The following is a 20,455-nucleotide window of genomic DNA, read 5'->3' as shown; positions in this document are numbered from 1 at the left end:
CCTCCTAGGCCCAAAATGGTATATGTGTGTGTGTGTCGGGCCTCCCATGCAGCTTCAGGGATGCCTCCTAGGCCCAAAATGAGGCGCAGGGGGTACATGTCCTCCCGTGGCCCATTTTTGCTCCTAGGAGGCTGCAGGAAGGCCTCCTAGGCCCAAAATGGGGTGTGTGGGGGTTGGTGTGAGTCCCCCGCAGGTGCAGGAGGCCGTGCTTCCTGTCACACACCCCTGGCCACGCCCACCATGGCCACACCCACCCAGCTGGTCATTAGGGTAGAGAACCGGTTGTTAAATTATTTGAATCCCACGGGCATTATCAGAATTCCGGGAGTTGAAGTCCACAAGTTGACACGTTTGGAACTCCTGCTTGGAACTCCTGCTCTCAGATACTAATTTGATAAGCCATTCTGTTCTTTCCCTCACTATCCAAGATGCCGAGGCCACCTCTCAGAGAAAGCAGCTTTTGGATGGTATCTCCCAGCATGTGGACTACTCTGCGTACAACGTTCATCCATGTCCCTCACTTCTGTTTGCAGTGTGGCTTGAGCGAGTCTGGTTAGGATCAACTGAGAGACAGTGTTATACGTTTTTATTAACACATAAAAATTCTGGAGAAATACAAAACAGCGTTACTTTGGCCGAATAGTAAGAAAACGTAAGATGGGAGCAATACAGCTTTCACTTACAACACCCATTTCATTCACTGCATTTCAAAAAAAAAAATCTTAAAATTTAAGTAAGCACGTTTACAACAACATCAACAACAAGGGAAATTAATGAGAGTTGAAATCAATGGAAAAAGATACGATGGGCTTGAATTCTATGTCTAGCTACTTTGACCACGGATGGGGCACATATCGGTGCAATGTGGTCATTAGAAGTTGCAACATGGGGGTTGAGGTACCAATCCTCTTTGGAGTATGTGATTCAGTAAGGCAGGAATAAAGGAGAAAGTTTTTTTTTACTTTTAATCACGAAACAACATGAGATGAGATTGTCCCAACTGTCTTTCAACCGAAAGTCATACCCTGAAAAAAGGAATCCAACCTTGGAATGAATACCTATGTTTGTATACAACAAAACGTTTTAAATTATTCAGATTTATCCTGTTTATTCCTTTTTCTCTGGGTGATTTCTTTGTGATCCCATTTGTCCAACCATCAGCCTAGGAGAACAATGCAGGTTGAACCTGTCCAACTTCTTGTCAGTGCTACGGACAACAACTACACTTTGAGTATGTAGTTACACTCAACGTACACCGTTTCCTTAGATCTGTTTACTAGGGCTGTTGTGTTGAGTATCTGCTAAAGCAACTGTATGCAGTATGAGTAGGTAGTTACACTCAACTTACACTGGTTCTTTAGATCTGTTCACTAGGGCTGTTGTGTTGAGTATCTGCTAAAGCAACTGTATGCAGTATGAGTAGGTAGTTACACTCAACTTACACTGGTTCTTTAGATCTGTTTACTAGGGCTGTTGTGTTGAGTATCTGCTAAAGCAACAGTTCTCCACCAGAGTCACCCGAAATCCCCTTTTCACAGGTTGAGAATTGCCAAATTGTGTGTGAGTGTGTGTGTGGTTTATCTTCCTCTTGACAATGAGCTTTGTTTCCCTGAGATTTTTTTTTTAGGTACCCTTGGTGCATGGTACGGCTACACCCTATTTACAGCACAAATGTTAACTGGTTTTGCTTCATTTAGTCCAGGGGTCTGCAAACTTGGCTCCTTTAAGACTTGTAGACTTCAACTCCCAGAGTTCTTCAACCGAACTCAGACTTCAACTCCCAGGAACTATGAGAGTTGAAGTCTACAGGTCTTAAAGGAGCCAAGACCCCTGATTTAGTCTGTGAGCACTGATGAAAATCTGTGCATAGCTTGGCATATTTAAACAGGAATGGCATCAACCTGGCCACTGCCCATTCTATTCAGACTGGTTTTACTACATCTTCACACCACTTTATGGCAATGCTCTCAAAGTTTATGAAGAGGATTCTCATCGGTAACAGAGTTGGAAGGGACCTTGGAGGTCATCCAATCCAAGGGTCTCCAACCTTGGTCCCTTTAAGACTTGTGGACTTAAACTCCAAGAGTTCCTCAGCCAGTTTTGCTGGCTGAGGGACTCTGGGAGTTGAAGTCCACAAGTCTTAAAGGGACCAAGGCTGGAGACCCCTGATCTAGTCCAACCCCCTGCTCACACAGGAGACCTGTACTAGGGATTTGAACCACCGAACTTTCTGATTGACAAGCTCAGTGTCTTAGCCACTGAGCCACCTAGTCAGGCTGATCATTTGAGCTTTCCTGAGTAACTTCCAAGACCTCCTTTTGCTCACTTGCAGGAGAGAAGGCCTGAAATTCTACAGAATCCACAGTATCTGCTCCTTTTTAAAAAGATGTTCTTATTTATAACAAAACCCGCGGGAATGGGGAAGAGACCTGCCAATGTTATTAACCCTGTTGCAAGTCCCAACTCTTCCCTTGTGGCTTCTGCTAACCTGGCTTATTCACTCATTCCGTTCAACCTTCATGTCAATATCAATGCTGCTGCAACATTAGGATCTTCAAGTCTTGGATGAATTTCCATCCAAAATACACAAAACAGTCTTTGGATTTAAGCATATTGGATCCACACGATAAAGTAGGCGTGTCCAACCATGGCCAACTTAAGACTTATGGACTTCAACTCCCAGAATTCCCAAGCCAGCCCGGGGAATTCCACAAGTCTATAATAGAATAGAATAGAATAGAATAGAATAGAATAGAATAGAATAGAACAGAATAGATTCTAAAGTTGCCAAGGTTTAACATCTCATTGTTTTCTCTTATCCAGTCTTCAAAATCTCATCTTGGAATCAGTGCACAAATCCAATTTGGTTTGAAGGAATCAGTTTATAACTGACCATTTCTTTGGAAATTGCTCAGCTGCTAATACGAACAGTCCCCTTCCTTACGTATCTGGAGCCCCCACCCAATCTAAGTGTTGATTAGACTTTTTTTTTTTTAAAATAAAGCTTAGACTGGATCTGCAACCTTTACACGTCGGAGCAAGAATAATGCAACTGAGTGCAACTGGGTTTTATGGGATAGTACACACTTTCTGGTTTAGAATAAATTAATCACTGAGTATCCAAGATAGATTACCTTGCCCTGTTTATCTGATCTGCAATGTAAAAAAAAAACTATTTTTGTTTAACTTAATATTATTCAGACATTATATAACACGACGACAACAAATAACAGGTTTTCAAATGTAGCCAACTGGAAAAAGAGAGATCTCATGTCAAAGAAACAAACAAAAAGAATTGGAATGATTTTGGTATCATATGTACTTAATGTGCCCTTGGCATCATGCTTGCTGAATACAATGGGTCAACCCATGATATAAATATATATCATTCAAAGGTCTAGTGATTAAAAAAAAAATTGAATTGCTTTCATTGCTCATAGTTATTTCACCAAACATATTTGCACGTGGCGTACACAACCCCAGGAATGCATATCGCCTGATTGGAAATTAATTAGAACAAAAGTGTTCTTTCGATAAAATGTAAGACCAATTCCCATGTCATTAAGTGCATAAGACGTAACACCAAAGTGATGTGCATAATGACCAGGATGCGGAATATTATTCATTTATACTAAATAATGTGCTAATACAAAACAGAACATCATCCAAGTCAGTGGAAGATTCTTATTAAAGTCGTCATAAAATATCGGCCTTCTGCCCAGCCCGCCTGTTATGTACATCAACATAACAGGTAGATATCTATTCATATTCATAGATCCACCCTGTTTTGGGTCGCTTCCTGCTGAATTCTGGAAAATGTTGAATTCATTCCCCACCCCCTGCCCAGGATTTAATTTTGCTCAACGTAGCAATAAAAAAAAGTGCAGTAAAAAACTATACATTGCATTTCAAAATGTCTTACATGTGGTTCAAAATGTCTGAATGCATCTCAGGTGTCGCTGGTCCTGCATATAATTCATGCGATGATCTCAAAAGTCAATGGAGAGTCTTTCCAAAATAATAACCAAATAAAAAAAAAAAAAAAACTATTTTTGTTTAACTTAATATTATTCAGACATTATACAACACGACGACAACAAATAAAAAGAGAGATCTCATGTCAAAGAAACAAACAAAAAGAATTGGAATGATTTTGGTATCATATGTACTTAATGTGCCCTTGGCATCATGCTTGCTGAATACAATGGGTCAACCCATGATATAAATATATATCATTCAAAGGTCTAGTGATTAAAAAAAAAAATTGAATTGCTTTCATTGCTCATAGTTATTTCACCAAACATATTTGCACGTGGCGTACACAACCCCAGGAATGCATATCGCCTGATTGGAAATTAATTAGAACAAAAGTGTTCTTTCGATAAAATGTAAGACCAATTCCCATGTCATTAAGTGCATAAGACGTAACACCAAAGTGATGTGCATAATGACCAGGATGCGGAATATTATTCATTTATACTAAATAATGTGCTAATACAAAACAGAACATCATCCAAGTCAGTGGAAGATTCTTATTAAAGTCGTCATAAAATATCGGCCTTCTGCCCAGCCCGCCTGTTATGTACATCAACATAACAGGTAGATATCTATTCATATTCATAGATCCACCCTGTTTTGGGTCGCTTCCTGCTGAATTCTGGAAAATGTTGAATTCATTCCCCACCCCCTGCCCAGGATTTAATTTTGCTCAACGTAGCAATAAAAAAAAGTGCAGTAAAAAACTATACATTGCATTTCAAAATGTCTTACATGTGGTTCAAAATGTCTGAATGCATCTCAGGTGTCGCTGGTCCTGCATATAATTCATGCTATGATCTCAAAAGTCAATGGAGAGTCTTTCCAAAATAATCACCAAATAAAAAATAAAAAAAAAAGAACTTGGATTGTTTTCTAGGGTTTGTTTCCTTGCAAAGAAAAATACGGGGTTGCTTGCAGAGGTGGGTTTCAGCAGGTTCTGACCAGTTCTGGAGAACAGGTAGTGGAAATTTTGAGTAGTTCGGAGAACCGGTAGTAAAAATTCTGACTGGCCTCTCCCCCCATCTATTCTCTGCCTCACTGATCGGGAGGAAATGGGGATTTTGAAGTATCCTTCCCCTGGATTGGGGAGGGAATGGAGATTTTACAGTATCCTTCCCCTGGAGTGGGGTGGGAATGGAGATTTTACAGTGTCCTTCCCCTGCCATGCCCACCAAGCCACGCCACACCCACAGAACCGGTAGTAAAAAAATTTGAAACCCACCCCTGGTTGCTTGGAAGTAAGTTTCAAGAGACACCCAAGAACTGCTGAGTGGCTTTAGCATCTGGCAGTTCATAGGTCCATCTTGAAGCCAACTCTGACCTTCACATAGAGAAGAAAACCTAAGGAATTGTCCTGTTTTCAAATGTGGTGGGAACAGTCTACAAAAGCCATGGAGCAGAGCAGAACCCAACAACGGGTCTTCTTCAAACAGAATTTCTACTGCCACCAAGGACTCCAGAATCAAATGCTACAGTTTTTCTTAAATCTGCCACCTTTCTGTTCCCCAGGCATACAATAATAAATTATGGAGAAATTGCCGCATTAATTTAATACTGTCAAGTCAGCTGGAAGGAGGAGCTACGCATTAAAATAAAAGACAGGACTGGTGCCCAAAATGGCATCTGGGCGTCAAATGCAAAATATTGGTGTCACCAGGTGGACTTAGTTTTATAACGGAAGAGTGAAGAGGGGGAAAAAAAACCCTGACTCATTTTGTGGGCTAGCTTTGTATCTCGTTTATATTATAGTGGAGTCCACGTTTACAGTATGCAAAAAACCTAACCCACTGAGGTGGGTGCATATTGGAACGAGAATGGAATTGCACCTCATATTTTGAACAGGGTGTACGGACAAGCAAGTGAAACTGTGCCTCTTTCTAATACTTAACAGCAACGAAGAAGAAGAAGAAGAAGCTGAACTGATAAATAGAACACAACACAGCAACTGAAATACTGAGCTATTGTTACAGAGGGCTGTGGGACGACCTGCTCAAACTCTTGTGTAAATTGGGATTTTGGCTGTGTCGGTTCCTGCTACGAACGGAAGAAAACATTGTGTTGCAGCCCGGGATTTTGCATTTGTGCAGCTGACGTAGGTGCACGGTTTTGTAATGGGCTCGGAACGTTCCTTTATTGCTGTAGCTTTTTTGGCAGAGGTGACAGGTGATTGGCAGGCAGGAAGGTGCGGTTGGGAAATTCGGGTTAGAGGCTTCCACCGGACAACAGTCTTGGTAAAGTTCTTCATTGGGTGTCAAGCAAAGACTTTCACAGCTTTCGTTGCTGTCCTCTTCGTTGCCTCCATCCGAATCCCAGGAGGAGCGAGTTCCGCTCTCGGATTTAACGCTAGACGTGGTGCTTAAATCCAGAATGGCCCCCTCGTTGGGGTCGTGCCCGAAGCTCTCGGGACAGCCTTGTGCGATCTTGCTCATTGGGAAAACCAAGCTACCAGTTCTGTTTGTGCTTTTGAAAATGACCGAGGTGTGTTGCTCCAGATGTCCTTTCAGGCAGGCTTCTGGGCAGACGTCTTTGGCCATGTCCTTCAAGAGATCGATCGCGTTGAAATGGTTCTTGTTGATGTCCAAAGGATCTTTCGTTAAAAGTTTATGGTGAAGGTTTAAATTGGAGCTGTGTCTGGAGAAGGAAAAAAAAGAAATATCTAGAGTAAAAAAAAAAAAGAGGAGCAGGGAAGCTTCCTGTTTAGGAAAACAAAATAAACAACAGTTAAAAGTTGTTAAATGTGAAAAAGGGACCGGAGGCTAAAACATACAATGAACAGTGGCAGGAGCTGGGCATGGCTGGTCTAGTGAAGAGAAGATCATTAAAACATAAAATTCTGCAGCTAAAGGCAAACAGATGTGATCCTGAACGGTAATCATCTTCCGTGTTAATATTATTTCAAGCCCTATTGCACGAAACCGGTAAAGTGACTTGTTGCATTTTATAAACACAATCATTCCAGACAAAAATACTGTTATCAGCTGCACAAAATATTATCTTCAAGGAGGGGAAAATGTCGCTGAAGAACTGGAAAAGAATAGGAGCTGTGACAATTCTGATTGTCAATGAACGGTTGCAGGAACCGGGCATGGCTAGTCTAGTGAAGAGAAGGACCAGGGGAGACTTGATAGCAGGGTTCCAATATCTGAGGGGCTGCCACAGAGAGGAAGAGGTCAAGCTATTTTCCAAGGCACCTGAAGGCCAGACGTGGAATAATGGATGGAAACTGAACAAGGAGAGATTCAACCTGGAAATAAGAAGAAATTTTCTGACAGTGTGAACAATCAACCCATGGAACAGAAGTTGCCTTCAGAAGTTCATCACTGGAGCCTTTCAAGAAGAGACTGGACTACCATCTGTCAGAAATGGTGTAGGGTCTCCTGCTTGGGCCGGGAGTTGGACTAGATGACCTACAAGGTCCCTTCCAACTCTGTTATTCTGTTTTAAGTTATTTTTGAAACGAGTGGAATGGAAAAGAACAGGGTGTGTGGAGCTCTTCCTGTGAATGCTGTGCCAGGTAGAAGCACACCACAGCGACAGAATTGTAGGAATCAGAAAACCAGGGAAAAAAAATGCAAGCTGGGATAGGAATACAAAACTAGCATTGAAGATCACACGGAGGTGGTTGATTTGCAACAGTCATTTGTTTAGTGACTGTTTGAAGCTACCACAGCACTGAAAATAAGTGACTTACGGCCGCTTTTTACACTTACGATTGTTGTAGCATCCCCATGATCACCTGATTAAAATTTGCACACTTGGCAAACTCATGTATTTATGATGGCTGCAGGGTCCCGGGGCAGTAGTGGGTTTCACTTACCTTCACTACCGGTTTGGAACTGTGAGCGCACTTGCGCGTGGCGCTTCTGCGCATGTGCAGAACCCTCCCGCCACTGCCGCTACCGGTTCACGCGAACCGCGGTGAACCGGTAGAAACTCACCACTGTCTTAAGGTCACGTGATCCCCTTTTGAGACCTCCTGACCAGCAAAGTCAATGGGGAAGCCAGATTCACTTACCAACCCGTGTAACTAACTTAGAAACTGCAGTGTTTCACTTAACAACTGTGTCGAGAAAGATCATAAAGTTGGGGCAAAACTCCCCATTTTATGCAACTTCCATTGCTTGGCAATGGAAATTTGGGGGTTAATTGTGGTCGTATGTTGAGGACTACCTGTAACCTATTGGCTTAGAACTAGAAACACATGTTCTTTTATGTAGAACAGGGATGGGGAACTATGGCTCCTTTATGATCCGTGGACTTCAACTCCCAGAATTCCTGAGTCAGCCAAGTGAGAACTAAAAATAAATAAAAATACAGAGGAATCTTCCACTGTGATTTCTAGAAGGACATTATTCTTCATCCTTACTCGATAACATGGATAGAAAACTTGGCAAGGAAAAAGAACCCCCATAAGTAAAACAAGGCAGAATATGAAGCAGTACTTAACCTCCTTCATCTTAATCTTAAAAATGCATTTCTCTTCTAGTTTCATCATCTACCAACAATATAGCCACCTCCTTGCTTTCTGAAAAGAAGAATTTAGTTTAACGATGAGATGTTGAAACTCTAGAAAGAGTGCAGAGGAGAGCAACAAAGAGGATTAGGAGACTGGAGGCTAAAACATATGAAGAACGGTTGCAGGAACTGGGTATGTCTAGTCTGATGAAAAGAAAATATGATAGCAGTGTTCCAATATCTCGGGGGCTGCCACAGAGAAGAGGGAGCCAAGCTATTCTCCATAGCACATGAGGGCAGGACAAGAAGCAACAGATGGAAACTAATCAAGGAGAGAAGCAACTTAGAACTAAGGAGGAATTTCCTGACAGTTAGAACAATTAATCAGTGGAACGACTTGCCTCCAGAAGTTGTGAATGCTCCAACACTGGAAGTTTTTAAGAAGAGATTGGATAACCATTTGTCTGAAGTGGTGTAGGGTTTCCTGCCTAAGCAGGGGGTTGGACTAGAAGACCTCCATGGTCCCTTCCAACTCTTTTATTCTAAGAGACAATTGGATTTTGATAATGGATTTTCATTTTGATGCTGTTCTGACAAAAGAGTGTAATGGGCCCAGTATAGCAGGCATGAACAGATTGTTGCTTCCCTCCCCAAAACATAAAATAAACCCTCTTGTGTAAACCCATTTATTTTAAACACGAGGGGGGGGGGGCGGACACATTGATTTTGTTCCCACCCATCCTTACCTGTCTCGGCTTCTACGCGAGGGAAACGCGGCATTGCATCCCTCCACAACGCAAGTGTGCATTTCTTTGAGATGCACGTTTTTAAAATGCATTTTGACACTGTAAGGGTTTTTAAAGGTCTTCAGGCAGATGTCGCAACGAAAGCGGGCGTCTTCCTGCGGAAGGCCCAGGGCCTGGGGAGGGCCGTGTTCCATCTCTTTGCATGCTTCAAACTCAGGAAGAGCCAGACTCCGGTTGGATAGCGTGCTGAAACTGCTTCCACTCAACAAGTGGTAATGCAGTTCGGGCCAGCTGTTCATTGGGATCCTGTAATTCAATGGTTCTCTAAGGTAGCTGTAGGGCTCAGGTGCTGCTTTGGTCACATCGTGGCATTGGTTGGGTGCTTCGGCTGCACGCTCGCAAGAGGCTATTCTCAGCGATGGGTCTTGGTCCGGCTTATGCAGTTGGTCCATTGCAGCGCACTGGTTATCTGCCTCGACAGCCTGCAACGTTTTGAGCCCTCCAACCTTGGAAACGGACGTCCCCAACGCCTCTGAGTGCGTCTGCTTTTCCATGAGATGATTGGCATTTTTTTCTATCCTAGACACCCCCATCTCCACAGGCCCTTCACTTACCGCCTTTGAAGTCCCATCATCTTCCGAACTGGCCACTTCGTTAGCTGGGCTAGTGGTGTCAACGGCTTCTGTCTCTATCTTGATGGGCATGCTAGACTTACGGGATTTTTTCTTAGGCAATGGGTCAAAGGGCAACTCGCTGGACCCCTGCGGTTCAGGTACCGACGAGGAAACCAGAGGTAGAGAAGGAAGCGTACCTGGTGTGTTTGCAATTTCGGCCGGGGTGACCGGGCTGCGGTAGAAGGGAAGCACTGGTTGCACCGTCTTCAAATTGGGGAAGAGGACACCGTTGTGTCCGCTGGGGTGAAAACCCGGCTGGATTTTGGCCTCGGTACCAGAACTCCCATAGATCGGAACTGATCTGTGATCGGGAGGCAAAAGGGTAAAATCGGTCCTTTTGTTCTCCTCCAGACCTCGGAGGGACAACCCGTTGCGGAGATCTTTATCCCGGTTGTTGCGGTTCATGGGCATGTGTAGTCTGGGGTTGGGGTTGGCACTGTGACGGTTTCGGCTCCTCAACGAGCTGAAGACCATGTTGCAGCCTTCGATGGTGCATTTATGCTTGATTTTCAGATGGACGGCGTTGTAGTGGATCTTCAGAGTGCCCTTATCGTAAAAGGTCTTCTCGCAGGCCGTGCAGAAAACGCGCCCTTTCCTTATTCCGGCCCCGTTTTTGTCAACGGACTTCATCTTAGTTTCTTGAGATACCTGGCTTGTTTCCAGCTTGGAGGACACGGTCTGAGTTTTCAAACCCCTCGGTGAAACGTCCTCTTTCAGTTTCAAAGGGAGGTCCGGGCTGATGGTCCCCTTCTCCTTTTCTGGGTGAAACGACGGACTGGAAGTTAAGAAGCCGTTTTCAGCCAACGGCATGTAGTTGTCTTGTTTTAAGTCAGGGCTGTGATCTTGAGAGGGCTCCATCAAGAGCCTCTCTGGGAGCGAACCAATCAGAGGTGGAGGAACGGGGCTGTAAAACTGAAACGGCAACATAAACGCCATGTTGTTGACCACATTTTCAAAGTGATGGACGTGGATGGGGTGCATTTTGTCTAAAGAAGTGGAAAGGTTGGAGTTTCTCTGATTGCAGCTTTCGATGAAGGCTCTAATATCCATACTGGCTGTGGTCGTGGGGACAGTGATGGATTGCCCTTCTTTCTCCTGAATGGCCATCAGCTCCACAATGGACTTGGTTTCCCCAAAACGTAGAAACTGCTGCAAGGTAGCCAGCTCTTCTTCGCTGGACATGATACTCCAGTGATCCAGGACTTTTCCTGAAGCATCCTTCAAAAAGACAAATAACAACAGTAACAATACACTTGAAAGGGAAACATTCTAGCCTCAAAAGAAAAGTAGATTAGTTCATTGAATTGGGTTGACTTCTCCAGGGTGACCAAAGGGAGAAATGTTCTGTTTAGTTTCTAACAAGTAGAGCACTCTCAATTACCCTGTAAAAGAGGAGAGAGACTAGATGTTGGTCTTATACCCAAGCTGCTCTTCTTCTTCTTCTTCATTTATCTGGTCTACTTGCTGTCCAACATAACTGATTGTCAGGAGTACAGCAGAAAGAGAAGTGAAGACAACTGGGCAGAGCATGAGAAAGAAGAATTGGGAGACCCTCCATGTGCTTCAATGACCCTCTAAAAGGATGCAAATGACGAGCTGAAATCCTTCCATTCCCCACCATCCAATCAGAGCTGGAGAAACTTCTTGGAGAAGAAGCGAAACGTCTTCAAAGAAAGTGCAAGAAAGATCAGTTGCCTCCTGAAAAAGCACTTTTGGGACAACCATGACCTGGATGACTGAAAACCTCAAGAATTGGGAGATCTTCTCTCTTCTTTTTAAATAGCAATAGCACTTAGACCTATATACCGCTTCACAGTGCTTTTACAGTTCTCTCTAAGTGGTTTACAGCAGGGGTCTCCAACCTTGGTCCTTTTAAGACTTGTGGACTTCAACTCCCAGAGTTCCTCAGCCAACTCTGGAAGTTGAAGTCCACAAGTCTTAAAGGGACCAAGGTTGGAGACCCCTCATTTATAGAATCAGCATCTTGCCCTCAGCAATCTGGGTTCCTCATTTTACCAACTTCGGAAGGATGGGAAGGCTGAGTCAACCTTGAATCCGAACTGCCAAACTGCTGGCAGTCGGCAGAGTTATAGCCTGCAATACTGCATTCCAACCACTGGGCCACCACGGCTCTGAAAATCCTTGGCCTGGCATCAAAAGGGCAAGATGGGAACTCTAAATGTGGCCCCAAAATGTGGCAATTACATTTCTGCGCTTCTTTTTCTGCTTCTTTTTCCTTTTCAATCCTGACTTTATAAAAAAAAATCAGGGATGGGATTCAGCCTGTTCCGACCGGTTTAGGCGAACCGGTGCCTCCGACGATCAGCTGAGAGCGAATCGGTTCACTCCGACGATCAGGTGGGCCCGCTCGCCCGCCCCCCGTGCTATACTGACCTGTATTTCCTTTGTTTGAAGCACAGGTGATTAGCGCGGCAGAGCGGATCGCCGCGCGTCAGCTGTTTTACTCACCGGGGCTGCAGTAGAAGATAAGTTTTAGAGCTGTTTACAGTGGCTGAATCCCACCACTGAAAACAATCAAGTTGCAAACGGCTTTGGAAGCCTTCCTTCGTATATAGATTTGTTCCACAAAGCTGTTTCAAGAAATCCAGCAGGAAAGGAACAGAAGGTTGCCAGCCAGACCCCATCCAAACAGCTACCCTTGTCTTAGGAGCCAGTTTAGTCTCTGCTAGTTGCTGACCTCAGACAGCTTTCTGCGAGATCAGGACTTCTGTCTAGCACAATCCACATAATTGATCTACCTGCGGGCAGGTTGCCAGCACACCTTTGCTGCATGTTATTCTTGGTTTTCAATCACCTTGGCCCGAGTTCTTTCTACAGTCATCCTAACAGATGATTGAAAAGGTGTTTTTTGACCATCCCAATAATGTTAGGATATGTGCCGGCGGAACAAAACCCAAGTACAAGGCAACACGGTGGAGCAATCGAAAGGAGATTTAGCCTCACTTCTAAGTTGAGTATTCTTTCTTTGCAACTTTAATCATATTCTGCGCTAAGATCAGAAGAGCAAATGAACCCGAATCGATCTGTCTCCGGTTCACAGAGCACAGCTGTAATTACACTAGAGTGTTGGAGTTCTTTCAAGCTCCCAACCTCTACCAAACTTTTCCCAATAACTACAATAAATATTTTATTACAGAACATGTATTTGATGGCCCACTGAGAAATTTCACTGGGCATGCAAGAGGTTTTCTAAAGACAAACGTATCGTCATCAATTTTTCATGCAAAAGAGGTTCAAGGTAATTGAACCCGTGTTTTTTTTTCATCTTAACACTAAAAAGCAAGATTATCAAGTGGCATTAAATATTTATTGAGGGCATAATGTAAATCATAGTTTACATTAAAGGAAGGAAGCACAACGAGCAGAGAGTTGGGCAATGGGTATTGTGTAGGAGTGGACGTCTATCCTTGATGCAGGTCAAATCTAAAACGATGTCACTTGGGCAAGAGTGAAATCCCACAGGTTCTGACAAGTTCTGGAGAACCGGTAGCAGAAATTTTGAGTAGATCGGAGAACCGGGAAATGCCACCTCTGGCTGGCCCCAGAGTGGGATGGGAATGGAGATTTTGCAATATCCTTCCCCTGGAGTGGGGTGGGAATGGAGATTTTGCAGTATCCTTCCTCTGCCACACCGACCAAGCCACAGAACCGGTAGTAAAAACATTTGAATTTCACCACTGCACTTGGGTCAGTAATTACGCAATGAATGAATGACATTTGGTAATGAAGCCTGTGACATCCTTGGTTATTGCTGCTCTGATGCCATCAAGAATATCGCATGGACTCTGCACCAGTTCAGCAAACAAAGTGCTAAAACTTTGCAACAGAGCATCATCTGTAAAGGAGGACAAAATCACCAATGCAAGTCATCCTCGACTTACGACTGCTGTGGAGCCTCCCCTTTATTGGTTGTAACTCAAGATGGTCACAAAGCAGTTACCCATGCAACCGATCCAATTTTATAAAGATGCCTTTTTTCAGGAGACAATTGGACTTCCTTGCTTTTCCTTTGAAGACGTCTCACTTCTCATCCCAGAAGCTTCTTCAGCTCCGACTGGATGGTGAGGGAATGGAAGGATTTATATTCCTCGCAGACAGCTGGTCATTTGCATCCTTTTAGAGGGTCGCTGAAGCATTTGGAAGTTTAGCTGTGCCCTCAGGGTCACCTGAGTGGTACTCCTGGTTCCTGCAGTCTGCAATTTTTCTCTGGAAATCCACTCCTGCTCCCACTGTTGGATTGGGCGACGGAAGAGACGGACATGGTTCTTCAGTAACAAGCTCTTTATTAGCAGACCAGTACAACCCAACAACAGGGCTTGTGTGACAGCTTGTCCTTTTATAGGGAGCTGCCAGGTGGCCTAACCAATGAGCTTCCAGTATTTTCCCGCCAGTTTTTTGGCGGACCTGAGTGAAGCCTACAGCTCACTCCTTATTTGATATGTAATACACACCATTCAAAGGGTGTTCATGGGAGTAGGGAGGGATTTCCAGAAAAAAAAATGCAGACTAGAGGAACCAGGAGCACCACTCAGGTGACCCTAAAGACAGAGATAAACCTCCAAGTGCTTCAACGACCCTCTAAAAGGATGCAAATGACCAGCTGTCTTCCATTCCCTCACCATCCAGTCGGAGCTGAAGAAGCTTCTTGGATGAGAAGCGAAACGTCTTCAAAGAAAAAGAAAGAAAGACCCGTTGCCTCCTGAGGAAAAAAAAAAAAAGCACTTTTGGGACAATGATGAACTGGATGACTGAAAATGTTTACAGACATATATATATATACATATGCGGTGGTGGGTTTCAAGTAATTTAACAACTGGTTTTCTGCCCTAATGATTTCTTTCAACAACCAGTTTGCCAAACTGCTCAGAAAGTTAACAACCGGTTCTCCCGAAGGGGTGCGAACTGGCTGAATCCCACCACTGTATATATCTATATTACAATCCTATTGGTCAATCATCCGTATATATTTTAATTTGCATAACTCTAGCTAAAGGCCTTGCAATCCCAATTTTTTTTTAAGATTGCCTTGTATGTCTCCCTACCATAGTAAAAATTGTGCTGCGGTGGAGATAATATCTGGTTCCATCCCTGTTCTTCAAGAACCCTATGGCGGCATGTCTTCTACGTGTCCTGATACCCTGTTTCCCCAAAAATAAGACATCCCCTGATAATAAGCCCAATCAAGCTTCTGAGCACATGTGCTAAAATAAGCCTTCCCCCCGAAAATAAGCCCTCCCCGAAAATATTTAAACAGAGAGCTGAAAATCAGGTAAGACGGCAAAAGGAGTCCCGTCTTGCTCCACGCACCCCAAAATAATAAGACCTCCCCAAAAATAAGGCCAAGCGCTTATTTTGGGGTCCCCAAAAAAATATAAGACAGGGTCTTATTTTTGGGGAAACACGGTATTTTGGATTCCAATGACTCTGTGCTGGCTCCCTTCCTATCCGCCATTTTTTGTCTGTTTAGGAAGAACCGTGAATTTGACCCTTACCTGTAAAACATAACCCCGGATGTAGTCCTGAAGTGTCCAGTCCAGAGCATGGAGGATGTGTATGACCTCTTCTTGCTTCAAGACACTGAAAAGACGATCTAGGAGGATTTTGAGACGGACAGGAACGGCCTGAGTTCCATACAGCATGAGGCTGCTTATATCAAAGACCACATTGGATTGGACTATTTCCACTTGGCTGGTTGGGTACAAGGTTGGGATCCGTAGTTTACTTAAAGCTGAAACGATGAAAAGAAAATGCAGCCACCGATGAATAAGTGCCAAATAACCACGCTAGCAACAGCGGTTCAGCAACTAGGGATTGTTATCCATCTGATCGTTCCGTAATTAATGTTTTAACAGCCATTCCCACATCTGTTCCCTATGGTCTGACAAATTAGAAATATTTGATCAATAGGCAAGAAATTTGGTCTTCCTGCTATTTGCTGAACTACAACTCCCAGCAACCCTAGGAAATGGCTAATGACAAGGGAAACTGGGAGATGTAGTACCATAACATCCGGGCCAGGGGTGAAATCTACTTACCTTCCTTACCGGTTCGGAAGTGCACGCGCCATACAAGCTCGCTTTGCTTGCTTGTGTCACATGCACCCACAAAACCTTTCAGTGCATGCACAGAGGGTACAAAACACATTACTTCCTGGTTAAAACCAGGAAATAATGACAGCTGGGCCGGTGGGCAGAGCCTCGCACCGCGATTGCTACTCGTTCTCTGAACCACTGGCCAAGATTGATACCGGATCAAGCGATCCAATCCGAATTGGGAACATTTCACTCCTGATCTGGGCCCAAGATTGATACCGGATCGGGCGATCCAATCCGAATTGGGAGCATTTCACTCCTGATCTGGGCCCATAGATTGCTCACCCTTGCAATAAATCAGATGCTACAATCTATATAATTTAGCAATAACACTTGGATTTATATACCGCTTTACAGTGCTTTACAGCTGTCTCTAAGCAGTTTAAAGAGTCAGCATATTGCCCCCAACAATCTGGGTCCTCATTTTACTGACCTGGATGGACCTGGTTGAAAATATACAAAGAAATATGTAGAAACCTATACGATTTAAGTCAGGTAGATTTGCATGTAACAAAGATTCTGATAGCTTGGTGGTGGTGTTTTTTAAATCAATCAGAAGTGATAATTTGGAATGCTTGGGAGACAGAAGTCTTAGACCAGGGGTGAAATGCTCCCGGATCGGACGGGATCGCGCGATCCGGTAGCGATGGCGGGTGCTGGTTCGGAGGACCGGTAGCAAAAATCCCTGGCCCCGCCCTCCCTGCCTCTGCTGAGCTGCACCATCTGCAGAGGTGTTTTTTTTTTACTTTTAAAAGCCGGTTTTGCTTCAGCCGAAACAGGCCTTTAAAAGTAAAAAAAAGCCTTTGAGGATCCCACCCCTCAGCTGAGATCGGCAGCCTTTAAACTTAAAAATTAAAATTAAAATTAAAGGCTACTCTGGGGATCTCACCTGAGTTCCTCATCAGCAGAACTTTAAAAAACATGTTAAAAAACATCCTTTTAAAAGAGTCTAAGCCACTTACCTGATTACTGATTACTGATTACTAATTGACCTCATGGCTCTGCTCACAGCCCGAAAGCCCCAGTTTCACTTTTAGCACAAGACAGAACTAATCTAAACTTAGCTAATCTATTTCACCACTGAGTGATTAATGCTGTCTGGCTGAGGAACTCTGGGAACTGAAGTCCACAATAAAATAAAATAAAATAAAATAATAAAATAAAATATTTGTGCAGCTTTCTGAGATTTGGTGTGTTTCTGTAGTGTTTCACTCTAACTACACAAACACACAAAATCTCAGAAAGCTGTATGTGGTATTTTGTGTGTATGTGTGTGTGTGTGTAAAGTGTGAAAGTTGGTTTTTGAGCTTTTTGTGGCTGTGTGAAGTGTGAAGTGCAGCTGCTTTTACATTGTGTGTGAGTCAGCTGTGTTGTGTTGTGTTTGTGTAAAGTGTGAAAGTTGGTTTTTGGTACCTCTTATTGTTTTTTATACTTTGTTTATTATTTTTATTATTTATTGTTATTGGCCACGCCCACCCAGTCATCTGACCAAGCCACGCCCACAGAACCGGTAGGGACAATTTTTAGATTTCACCCCTGTCTTAGACCAATTTTTTCTTTACCTGTCGTCGTCTTTTCCAATCTAAACCCATAGTTTCACTTGTAATAGTTAATGCAGCACATGTTGAACTACAAAGCAGATTACAAAGCAAATTGGCAAATTTGGATAAAATAAAATGTATACCAATTTCCCCTCAAATGAGACAACACCAAATCAAATCAAATTACGTAGGAGAAATGTTCTAGGTTTTTATTTCTTATTCTTATCATCAGCTCTGCCACGCAAAATGGGGATTGGATTTATATATTTATCTAATTGTACGACTAGCTGACAGCTAGACAATAGAGGTGTACAAATCAGCAAAATTTGATTTAATTTGGAAACTAGATCTGATTTCATTCAGTCATCTTAATCCAGTCTTCAAATTGAACTTATTCAATTCAGATTTTTAAATAAGTTTAGGGGAAAAAAACATGTACATGCTTAGAGACAAAACTCATTCAGAAGGATCAATTATACTGTTCAATTATTCAAACAGACTGGCCAATTTGCTTCAGACAACAGTTTTCTAGTTTTAATTTGAGCTGACTTTAAATTAAAACTCCAAATGAAGCTTTCTTACACAGATACATCAACAGCCCCATTACAAAGAATTTTAGTACATCATACTATACTACCTACCATGAGCTACCCATCCATGCCGACACTGATCACAAAGTCGTTGGTTTATTTTTCCAGTCTTAAAACACTGGCAGCTACAGTTTACCAGAGTGCATCGGATGGCCTGCAAGATCAAGAAAACAGATGCAAAAATCAAGAGTTTAGTAAAGATCTCATCAGAACTTCACCCAGCGTGTAGCAGTAAATCTCTTTCTAGAAACTCAACCAATACTTGAGGGTCAACAGATGAGTTGAAGACAAGATTCAGAAGTAGCCGTAAAAGAAGCAAATAAAGACCTCCATTCCTAGGTAAAGGTAAAGGTTCCCCTCGCACATATGTGCTAGTGGTTCCCAACTCTAGGGGGCAGTGCTCATCTCTGTTTCAAAGCCGAAGAGCCAGCGCTGTCCGAAGACGTCTCCGTGATTATGTGCATTGTTACCTTCCCACCAAAGGTTGTTACCTTCCCACCAAGTATTTTTCTACTTGCATTTTTTACGTGCTTTCGAACTGCTAGGTTGCAGAAGCTGGGACAAGTAACGTGAGCTCATCCCATTATGCAGCACTAGGGATTCGAACCACTGAACTGCCAACCTTTAGATCGACAAGCTCAGCATCTAAGCTGCTGAGCCACCACGTCCCTGCCTATAAACCCATTCCCTAGAGGTTTTCAAAAATAGACTGGACAAACATTTGACCAGGATGGAATAAGGTCTCCTGCCTTGAGCATGGGGTTGACTATAAGACCTCCAAAGGTCTCTTCTAGCCCTATGATTCTTTAAACAAGTTCCTTCAAAGCTACTTCAAAATTCAGGAATCTAGCATATAACAAAGCCAGGATTTACACTATTTTATCCTATCTTTATAAGAATACGGGATTCTGATGTCTCACTTCTTAATGCAGAAGGCATCTCAACATGTTTTGATAATCATGATTCTGCCCTTGCAAGCTTCAGTCCTTGAAGATCCAGCTCCCCAGCCTGAAGCCCTCCCAAATGTGTTGGATTGCAGCCCAAATCCCCCCATCTCTCTATCCCAGCTTGTAAAACAGCATGGATTGGATATCTAGCTTAGCAGATTTTCGGTGTCATGAAACAAGATACATGGTTAGTCACTACTGTACTTAATGAAAATAAATCATTAGTACCTTAATATATCATAATTACATTTTTAACTGTCACAGAGGGAATCTGGTGTGCTTTTCTGCATTCAGGTGCCAAAATAATAATAATAATCCAGCCTTAAAACTCCCATCTTTGACGTGGGGAGGAAGTAGGACTCACCGTTCGTAACTTTGCTTGAGGCAGCAATATTTCCCAAGTTGGCCCACCCCTTCTCTTAATAGTTATTACATTATATTATTCTTGCTGAATTGTATATTTTAATTCCAAGGGATTCAATGAAGCCTTCGGGCTTCCTATACACCTCGGATGAGCCGAGGTGGTGCAGTGGTTAGAGTGCAATACTTTAGGCTACTTCAGCTGACTGCTAGCTGCAGTTCGGCAGTTCGAATCTCACCAGGCTCAAGGTTGACTCAGCCTCCCATCCTTCCAAGGTGGGTAAAATGAGGACCTAGATTGTTGGGGGCAAGAGGATGACTCTGTAAACTGCTTAGAGTGGGCTGTAAAAGCACTATGAAGCGGTATATAAGTCTAAGCGCTATGGCTATTCCTATTCATCCTCATGACAAATTTGCCAAGTTGCTACAGATAGCTGTCTTCGACTACTTGAGGATCTATCACAAAGAAGAGACGATTGACTTATTCTCTAAGCAGGGATCCCCAACCCCAGGTCCGTAACATGTCAGCCACTGACAACATAGCAGCATAACATCATATATTTCTCCTTTTTGACCTTTCCAAATGAGATTCTCACTTGTGTGCAATGGAATATTGTCAGGATTCCCAAGCGAGAGGGTGTGCATTATAGAGAAGCAAGAGACAACTCAGTTCTGATAGTCTGTGTGTGAGAAAGAGGGTGAAGATGGTGCTTCTTAGTAGTTCCCTTAATATATGCTTTATGGGGATGTTAGCATGCTGTGGTTTGGCAAGATTCTGTCTATGGGCAAGGAACAATAAAGAAATCTGCTAGGAAAAAATCACCCTCTGGAATGAGCTTCCCCCAGGACTTCAACAACTTCCAGACCTCCGGACCTTTCGCCGCGAGCTTAAAACATATCTATTCTTTTGAGCAGGATTGGCTTAATAGGGTTTTAAATATGGATTTTATTGGGGTTTATTTTATATTTTGTATTGTATTTTAAATTTAGG

The 20,455-nt window shown here is 43.2% G+C and overlaps 1 protein-coding gene across 3 annotated transcripts in view; it reads right to left on the bottom strand.

Moving 5' to 3' along the window:
* Positions 1–569: 569 nt before the first annotated feature.
* BNC1 (basonuclin zinc finger protein 1) overlaps positions 570–20,455 on the bottom strand; it is a 37,293-nt gene continuing 17,407 nt past the window's right edge. For 2 of the 3 annotated variants that reach the window (XM_058155948.1, XM_058155949.1), the window contains 4 exons: positions 18,209–18,311; positions 15,427–15,662; positions 9,240–11,131; positions 570–6,669 (listed from right to left, as the gene is read on the bottom strand). In XM_058155948.1, coding sequence (XP_058011931.1) covers positions 6,003–6,669; positions 9,240–11,131; positions 15,427–15,662; positions 18,209–18,311 — 2,898 coding nt within the window. In that variant the 3' untranslated portion in view covers positions 570–6,002. The remainder of the gene's footprint in view (positions 6,670–9,239; positions 11,132–15,426; positions 15,663–18,208; positions 18,312–20,455) is intronic. The other variant, XR_009151994.1, reaches the window with a different exon arrangement.

This window comes from Ahaetulla prasina, chromosome 13 (genome assembly GCF_028640845.1).
Source record: "Ahaetulla prasina isolate Xishuangbanna chromosome 13, ASM2864084v1, whole genome shotgun sequence".
In the NCBI taxonomy this organism is placed as follows: Eukaryota; Metazoa; Chordata; class Lepidosauria; order Squamata; family Colubridae; genus Ahaetulla; species Ahaetulla prasina.
Note: the sequence above shows the minus strand (reverse complement) of the source record. Positions and strands in the feature narration are given on the sequence as shown.